General features: G+C 42.5%; 1 protein-coding gene across 1 annotated transcript in view; it reads left to right on the forward strand.

Moving 5' to 3' along the window:
* Positions 1-10000, forward strand: part of uvssa (UV-stimulated scaffold protein A) — a 38230-nt gene that overhangs the window by 12908 nt on the left and 15322 nt on the right. The window contains exon 9 of the mRNA XM_008286103.1: positions 8750-8858. Within this exon, the coding sequence (XP_008284325.1) occupies positions 8750-8858 (109 nt within the window). The remainder of the gene's footprint in view (positions 1-8749; positions 8859-10000) is intronic.

Here is a 10000-nt window from a genome sequence, read left to right on the forward strand (position 1 = left end):
ACGTGTTTCATGTTTGATCATGATACTGAGCACATCAGTAGGTTGGTTATGGTTACATCTAGTATTCAGTAACTTATCCAAATTATAGAATTAGTGAGACCTTATTGGCCTCCTATTCAAAGTTAAATTGTATGATTTGGAGCAATCCACGGACCGGGAGGGAAGAAGTTTAGTCCGACCAGGCACTGAATAGCAAGTCTTGATATTTGCCTGTTCTTTACAGTCGTCTGTGCTCAGAAAAGATTTTAACATGTCGTGAATTCCTCACTCGTGTCCGTTGTCCCGCTCTAATCAGCTCTAGCCACCCTCTTTTCAGAACCAGTAAGAATGATGGTTGGTCTCTGGAAGCTCCTGTCCCAGCCGTCAACTTAATCATCTCATCTGGCATCATTCAGAGTCTGCTGACACACTTTGTTTAGCTCTTTGACCTTCCCTACAGTCTCTGTCAGATTCAGGCTAAGTGTCTGAACTCGATAGCAAACACTGGGCTGGTTTCAGGTGGTTAAAATAGCACATTATCAGGCTTCAGGCCAAAGTAGGAGAAAAAAAGAAAAGAAACACACCAAGCACGGGCACATAGAGGATCGTGCTATAACCACATATTGTCATTAGTTCACAGTCTTCAGTTACACTCTAACCTCTCATATCTGCGTGTATGTGTGCATGTAATTTATGTGTAGTATTCAGAGGAAGATGACTGTTTATTAATGCATTTGTCTATAATGTGTTCATTAAGCTAACTGTTTCTCTCTTAAAGGAAATGCCGCCCAATAACGGCAGCATTAGAGACATTCAGTATTCCCAAAAGACATTTTCCATTTCAGCCTTAAATGTAGAATGAAATAATCTCGTCGCTGTGTGTGTGTGTGTGTGTGTGTGTGTGTGTGTGTGTGTGTTGCCAGGTGGAGAGCTATATTAACTTGTCAGGGGAGACAATGGAGACATCTCCAAAGGCTTTTTCGCCTCCTCGTGCTCTCGTTTCCTCCTCTCCTTCTCCCTCTCTGACTTCACTTCCTCTCACTCTTTCTCCTCCTCCTCCACCTCCTCCTCCACCTCCTCCTCTGTGTGTGTCTATGAGATGGTTAACCTGCCCCTCCCCTCTCTGCCATACACCTGACTTATGGCTGTGCAGTAATAATTTGCCAGACCTTGGCAGGCTGAGTGTACATTAGCATATAAATAGCAGATGCACTGAGTGCCCATCACAGTCGACTACATTTAATTTTTGGTTTATAAGATTGAATGGGTTTTTAAACGCAGCGCCATCAAACTTGCCAAGAGACAAATGAAGTCAGGGGAGCAGTTGTCCGAGGCGGCGCCCTCACATCATTTTTATAAAGGATAAGAGTCTTACTTAAGGGAGGCGGGGAGAGGGGGTGGAGAGGGGGTGGGATGCTATAGAAGCTGAATAAGCAAGACACCTGTGGAGGCAGCAGCGTACTTTAGTTTCTAGACCAGTTCAGACATTTTTTTTTTACCCTACTGTGAGTGTTTCACCCAGCGTCATATGATGGAAACTATATGAACAAATAACATTACAGCCATGGTTCATTACTGAACATGGCATTCCAAATGGAAATGTATATCCTGCACTCTTCTGCTTGGGATTTGCTCCGATAGAGACTCGAGGACATTAGTGAGGTCCAGCACAGACTGACTGATGTGACCCAACTCTAGTTTAGTTCATCCTAAAGGTGCTGGATGGGGTTGAGGTTTAGGGCCCTGTGCAGGCCAGAGGAAGGGCCTTTCTCCACTATGTTGTACTGACATTAAAAGCACACTATTGTCCAAAATATCATTAGTTTCCATTTTCCCTCGACTTGAACTAAGGGGTATGGACCAAACCAAGCCGGTGTTTAATGTTGTCTTCCTGCAGGCAGCTGGAAAAGAACAGAATTAGCGAGTAAGACAAAGACCAGACCAGACTGTTTGTATGATCCACTGTGGATGCTTGTTGGTTGCTGAATTGTTGCGAGTGGAGCGCAGCAGAATTCTTTGGCAAACTTCTTTAATGTAGACTTTCTCCTCCAAAATGCTGTGATTAAAACATTACGACCAGCTCTTTTCTGTCTTCTCTGTGCTTAAACTCTGATCACAGCCTGTTATGTGGAAATCCAGATTTCCCCTTTGGAATAATAGAGAACATGAACTGGAGTGAGTGTGTTTTCGTCCTGCATAAGTGATGGCATTTCTCATTTGTTCCATTTTTTTGTGATTTGGAGGGAATTTAGAATTTATTGTTATCCCCCCAAGTATTGTGTGATGACCGTACGACTGGGGAACTATGTTTTATGTGAGCTGGTTTCAGGAAATTCTGCTTTGTCAACAACAAAACTCGATGCCTGCACCATCTCAACCTCCCTAAACCACCAGCTTAACGAAGAATTATGGTTTGTTTCAGTGTGTATCAGCACTCAGAGGGCTTCAATGAGCATGCAGCAACCTTCCAAAGACAGCAGATACTTACGTGAATCATTCTAAGTCTGTTTTTGACTTGTAAACACAGAAATTAGTCGCCAGAAATAGAAATTTTACCAAATATATTAGCTTTTACCAACCAGGTGGAGAGCCGAGCGTTCATTCTGTCTGCTCTTGGTCTTTTACTGCAGGATGTCCTGTTGACTGACTGCCTCCATCCCCACAGTAAAAGTTAGCCTCACACATGAATATGCCAGTGATTCAGCCAGACAACAGGTATCCCTGAATAGAGCTCACTAATGCAGTTAGCTAAATATCCCTTCCAGGCAGCTAATTTTTGTAGCGTACTGCGGTCAGACTGTTTGAAATGGTTTATGCATAAATCTACTTTCTTTGGAAAGCTTGTTTCTAATTCTAGGACTTTCTTGTCTGTTCCACTCTGAGGACTCTGTTCTATTCAAAAAGATCCTACTTATGTGTGTATTTCACACATACACACTTCTACCAAGCACATGCACTACCACCCTGATGCTATAGTTGCTGTGCTCACAGAAACGTTGGGCTGCATGTCTGTGCACACTTGGCGAGATGAAGACATTTTTGTCATGTGAACCCTCACATACCTACGGTTGTGGAAATTATAACACTCAAGCATTATTGCTCCACCTGAACTGCTTGCGTACAGGTCAGATAACTTCGGCTGCACCATCCATTATTTGTTTTTTATGTTGGACTGCGACAGTTTCTACTTTTAAACGGAGACATTCACACTGACTTCATGCTGTGTGGGTCAGCTGTGAGGGCTTCTACGAGAGGCTGTCTCATGATAATGTGCTTTTAGAGACAAATATTAACATGCTCATCTTAAATAGGAAGTCCTTACCATCTTCTAAGTTTAGCGTGTTGGCTTGCTAGCAATTGCTAAATAGAACTAAACATAACGTATAGCTGCGTGTCCTTGGTTTTGTAGCTAACATGTCAATATTGAAAAAGTAATTGACAGATTAATGGATAGAAAGAGTTGCCTTGGTCTTCCTGATGTTTGGTCAGATGGTTGCTATTGCACCACCCACTGAAGCTGTTTTATTACCCAGATAAGGTATGGCACTGACTTTAGCAACCAATTCCAACAGATCTCTTTTTATTTGGTTGTTAAAGAACTGCTGATTTTTCTTTCTTCCCTATTTTCCCTTTAGGAATCTTCTTTATTTTATCTTTGAGTAAACATTGCCATTACAGAAACACATAGCCCTGCTTTACTTAAACAACTTTTTTATTTATTCTGCCCTGTACAGGAACTATTTTTATTTCTATCTGGGCCTATTTCTAATGTTGAAGTTACCAATATTTGTTTTGTCCTTTTCCTATTACAGTGACACATGGCTCTGCTTTACCTAAACCATCACTTCTAATTTGTCTGCTAAATCTTGAGTTTCGGTTAAAGAAGCAGTTTTTATCTCCCGTGGGGAACTCTGCGCTGCTGTGTGATTTTCTCCCTGTGTGCGTCCCGGAGAATAAACCAAAGCTCTGTTAAAATGCAAAGCAGCCCCCCGTGCAGCCATGTGGGGGAATAGAGGCCATATTTTAGCCGTGCTGCCCGTCAGCAAAATGTTTCTGGAGGAAAGCTAATTCTACTGTGAGACTTACAGCTCTGCCAGGCCAGCCGACAGCACTCGATGCTATCTGGATTAAATTAAGGTGAATTAGAGACAAAGAGGCAGAAAGAGGGGGAAAAGGGATGATGTTAGGGCAGGATTTTCCTCCAGCTGGGTGATCACTTCTTAGTCTTAGGTCATTGATCAGAGCAGAATAAACCAGCTGGGATTAAAGTAGACAAGCACAAAACCTATAGAGACTATATCTGTGTGTACGTGTCGGTGTGCCAGTGTGTACGTGTGCTGTGTGTGAATCCATTGTCCTCTGACGATGAAGAAGTGTCGCAGCAGCAGGGTGGAGTAATGACCAAAGTTTGGTTTGGTGTTTAAAATGTTACACTTGTGTTTAACAGCGTTCTCCCAGCTTTTCTTTGGGAAATAAATAAGATCAAGGCTCAGTATCTCACACTTCACGTTTACTTCGTGCAGCGTCTTTCCTTAGATTAAAGGGATCATTCACAGTAATAACAGCTCTGTTTTATCTGAGTCAGGGGAAATGCAGCTCGCTACCTTTAACTGTCTGCGATGTTACGTTTCACACGGATAGAAGTCACTGGAATTCACTTGTTTTGTTTTGAAGGGACTTCAGTGTTTTCTGATGTTCTTGATATCGCCGGCTGCTATGGAAATTTTGCGTGTTAAGACAAATACACACATGGGTTTCATTGTCATCAGCAAAAAGAGAAAAGCATGGGATGCCCACAGGTAGACAGAATTCAATAAGCATTGCAGACGACTGTAGTGGTTTGAATCCCAGAGCTGTTTGAAGACCTTACAACATGCATCCACACAGTGGGACACTGCTCGGACCTGTTGCTTTGAAATTGAAAATTTAATTTGAATTTGAAATTTACCAATTCTGTGAAGTTTGGCGTATCTCCTCCCTGCAGTGCTCGAGTTTCCCCCAACATCAGACAAACTGAACATCCGTGTGCGTTGTGTTGTGTTGTGTTGTGTTTGTACTGTGCTTGTACGACACACTGCTAAGCTAAAGCTGCTATTGTAGAGGGGTGCATTGTTTCTGTGTTACTTGTGTTCTGTCTGCAAATTAGGGAATCTATAATTACATTTTTAAGTAGCTTTAAGGCTAAAATTTTAAGGCATTTTGATAATGCCTATTTGTTGTTATATTTTATTTATTATATGCATTCTCTTCTCCCCTGCTAAACTTAGAACCTAAAGGCTGAAATACAAGTTCAGAGATTTGGTGCTTTATCTGCTCCCTGTGTGACGCCACACAGAGGAACCATACATGCAGCGTGTTTAATTTCATGTTTAATTTGATTACATATCTTAATCCACTTCATATGTGTACGTGTGCATTTCACATGTCATAAATATGGCCTCATTTCTCTCCCTCTTAGACCTCCCACCAGGTGTCTGTATTTGCGGCTGCATTAATGAGGGCTAATTAGGCTTTGATTGTTGTTAATTGTTGCTTGTTAGCCAAATTGTGTTTTGTAATATGAAGTGTTTTAATTGGTCGTGTCCTGGATCAGGAGGTGTGTACACAGGTTTGCAACACGGTTAACTGACTCTGTCTTATGGTTCAGCTGTAAGTGTGTGTGTGTGTGTGGTTGTGTAGGTGTGTGTGTGTGTGTGTGAGACTGTCTGTCTGTCTGTCTGGGGGGAGGGGATGTTTTAGTAATCATTCAAGGACTCATCATTTGTAAACTAATTCTAACATTTTAATGGGCTTTATCAGCAGTAACACAGCAGCCTTCTACTGCACACACACACACACACACACACGCATGCACACACACACAAGGAGGTATTACAGACTAATGAAAAAGAGGCCTTTGGGATTAAGAGGTTAGTTTAACGTTAGGTTTTACTGCTCCTCATAACGCTAATCACTGTGATTATTATGCTGCTAGACTGGATTGTGTGTCTGTGTGTGCGTGTCCTTAGCCGTTAATAGCGTTGCAGCCAATACACACACACACACACACACACACGCACGTACATTTGTGTTATGGAAATGACCCCTGTGTGTATAGGAGTGTTGTGTTCTGCATTGTAGCCCAGCCAATGGCTAACAACCTCACCAGGAAATTAAAAACCATAAATTTTGCTTAGCACTGATAGCAGCTCATCACACCCACATGTATGCACACACACACACACACACACACACAGCTGGTTAACAAGACACTGCAAAAAATCATTGTCCCCTCTCCCCTCAGCCAAAGGGCTCACACGGCCCTGAGCAGGAGACTAGCTCAGTGGGAACTGTTGGCCATTCTGCATGTGTGCGTCTCATGGTTTTCTGATCGAGTATGTGTTTGTGTAATTGTGGTTTGTCTGCTTCAATCAGAAAACATTTCTGTGCATGCGTGTTCTTAAGAAGTAGATGATATTCTACATTTTTCTCATTGTCTACAACTTCCCTATGAAAAGACTTCAACCAACACCGGATTTATTCTGCTCATCAGTGGAAGTGTTGCGTTTATCCAAGGCCTGATGTCTAACAACAGCACAGCAGTGGGCCACGTTGCTGCTCGAGGTGACAAACACACAGACTGTAGTTTATTTTATCTGAGTCCTACAGTCAAACTCGTCCTGCCTTAAATACTCACGGGAAGACCAGACGTGTATGAACGCATAGCTGACAATAGACCCCAACAAATGTGTCGTTTCCACCGTTGAGGAACATTTGATAAAAACTGAATTTAATGGGGGGCTGCAAGGTGGCGCAGTTGGTAGCACTGTCGCCTCGCACCAAGAAGGTCGCCGGTTCGCGTCCCGGTGGGGGCACCGGGATCTTTCTGCGTGGAGTCTCCATGTTCTCCCCGTGCAGCGTGGGTTCTCTCCGGGTTCTCCGGCTTCCTCCCACAGTCCAGAAACATGCTGAGGTTAAATGGTGATTGTAAATTGTCCGTAGGTGTGAATGTGAGTGTGCTTGGTTGTCTGTCTCTAAGTGTAGCCCTGTGATAGACTGGTTACCTGTCCAGGTGAACCTGCCTTCACCCTGTCGGCTGAGATAGACTCCAGCCCCCCGTGACCCTAGTGAGGATTAAGCGGTGGATGGATGTATTAAATGGTATCGCCCTTATATTCCACCTTTTAACCTCAGCTAGGTCGTACAAAGCGCTTCACAATGTGTTTCTCGTTCACCTGTTCACACTCACACAGCAGCAGTGGCGGAGCTGCAATGCAAAGTGTCTGCCTGCCATCGTGGGGTTCCACTTCTGCACATGTGTTTGTGTGTGTGGTGGTAAATTTAGAGTTTTGCAGACTATTTGGATGTGGCAATAAGGCAGCTTTGCTATTTTCTTGCGGTGGTGTCTTTGAGGATACACCACATACTTAGCTCCGCCCACAATGACTGATCAGTTTAAAGAAATACTAACAAGCCAGACTGGTTTATATATATCACAATGACGGTACATGGTGCAGTCAGACCATTGTGTTCTGTCGGAATTTATTTTATGTCAGATTGAATTTACTCGAGCAGCGAGCTTTGCTGTATAATTATCCAAGTACTTAACAGTCTGGGCTGTCGTTGTGAGCTGCTTTATGTGATGTCTTCAGCAGAACGCGGACATTAGTGCCGTTCACTTTGCTTTCAGGAAGCGTAGGTTTGTTGTCCTGATGGGCCGGAGTTTGTCCAGTCTGTACGAACACAATCATTTATGATGGAAAGCTGTGAACCCGCAAAAAAACATGAAACAGACCATATGACAACTACTCACTACCGCCTGCTACGACGTAGTGTGCTGTCGGGAAAGTCGTTTTTCTATGTGACCCTAAAGAGTTCACGTGATGCTTTTTGGGTTTTCATCTTTAGTTTTGCGTCTAGCGGATGTAAACGGTCTTACGAAGTCCACACCAAATGGACTTGTTCTCTCCTGTACTGCTCCCTGCCTGCCTCATTCGCCTCGTTTGGCCTTTTTCTTTCTGTTGCTCATCTACGTCTCCATGCAGCACTTTTCCATAACGCCTGGCTTACGGCTAGTTTGGATTTGAGACAAAGACTGAGCAGCTTCCTTGCAGTCTCACATTATTTCCTCGTTAGAGCCACCTCTGGTAGATCTCTGTCTGTATTTACTAACCAACAAAATCGATTTGGTTGGGCCGGCTGACCAATCAGAGCAGACTTGGGGGTTTGAAGAGACAGGAGCTAACATGGAGGGTTTCAGATCGGGGATGAGAGGAACTGCTTCAGAAACATAATGTGATGAAATAATGTCCTTTTCAAACATGAAGACATTCAAAAACAAAATTATAAATCTGTTAATGTGCATAATATCTGCTCCAAAATGCGGATTTGTTTTGCAGCCACACCCTGTTCAATACGACGCATTTACATGAAACCTGAAATAGGAACTGAGTGAAAGTTATTGACGCACGTGTGCACACGAGGTTTTCTACATCTGGGCAAAGTGGATACAGAAAAAGAACAAGAAAGAGGAAATTAAACCATCTTTTTAGTTGGTTTCTTTAAGGTTGGGTTGCTCATGTTGTTTCCAGCACTGATGTTAGCTCTTCAGTCCTCTGGTGACCTCGTGTAATAGGATGTTAGGATTATTATGTCATTGTACACAACACAAACTGATCCTCTTCAGTGTCTTGTAGTTACAGGTTGTATATTTTTTGTATTTAAATGAAAATGAATGTTTTTCTAATTTTACTGTACTACCAAAAGTAAAACCTTCCCTCGTCTTCCTCAGATGAAGGCTTCTTCAGACGGAGACGACGACGATGACGATGATTTTGACGAGGTTCCCGAAAAAGAGGGCTTTGAGCCTCACATTCCAGAGCATCTGCGAGCCGAGTATGGTGAGTTTAAACACACACACACACACCTACACACACACACACTCACACACACGCATACCTACAGACACGTGCATAAATAGTGAGGTTAAGCTACAAAAGAAGACCTGCTGCTTCTCTAATCTCTTAAGATTCACACACATACTCTACAAACAAACACACACACTTGGTCACACTTCAAAGAGCCGGCCTTCAGCAGCTGCTAAAGTGCAGGTAAAGTGCTTCTTAAGTGAGTTTATTTATGTGTGTGAGAGTGTCCGCAGACGTTGCCCCAGAAAAAAACCAAAGGGAAAGATGCTCATGGTACCAACAGACTAGCGTGTTGTCAAACTGAATTCATCACATTTAAAAAAATAAATAAATGAAAAGTGCTCTGATGTGATTGTGAGAATCTGAATAGTGATAAAGTTGTGATATTATGAAATAATTTGACACCAAACCTGAAATGTAATGACACATCGTCTCATGGTTTCTTAGTCCAAACCTTGAACGGTAGGCGATCTTACATTCAGATAAAACTTAGTTTTAACCTTATCTGAGTTTGTAAACTGTATTTTGTGCTTCCTTAAAAAAGCCAGTGAGGTTTTTGTTATCAAAAAAACAAAACAATGAAAAAGAGGCAAACTCCGTGTTTGAAAGCCAGACCAAATGAACAATAAGTAGACGACGAGCCGTTCTTAATTCTGAGTTCAAAATGTGTGCTTGTGCATTATTTTGGTTTCTGAACCACATCGTCTTCTCCAGTATTTAGGAGCCTATTAGTACAGAGCTTTTATACATGACCTAATTCTCATTAAGATGGTTAATTTTAACCCAAATGTGTCTTTACCCAACCAATAGTCTGTCTGAACTGAGGAGTAACTGTGTTTAAAGGCATGCCTTGCTCTTTAGCAGTGGGGGTGTCCATAAAAATCACCATCTTTTACATACGCCGTAACCCATCTCAGTGGTTATTCATGTTTGTTTTTGTTTTTTTTACCTTTAAAATGTGTAACAATATGTCGTCACTTTTGACAGTTTCCTTCTTCTACATCCAGTTGAGCATCCAGTTGTGTTTCCCTCCATCCAGTTACAATACATCCACCCTTCTGCAGCACTATTTTGGTTTTCATGAAAGCTATTGGAAATATCTGTAGCTGCTAAAA

Source organism: Stegastes partitus, unplaced genomic scaffold (genome assembly GCF_000690725.1).
Source record: "Stegastes partitus isolate 25-593 unplaced genomic scaffold, Stegastes_partitus-1.0.2 Scaffold432, whole genome shotgun sequence".
NCBI classification, from domain to species: Eukaryota; Metazoa; Chordata; class Actinopteri; family Pomacentridae; genus Stegastes; species Stegastes partitus.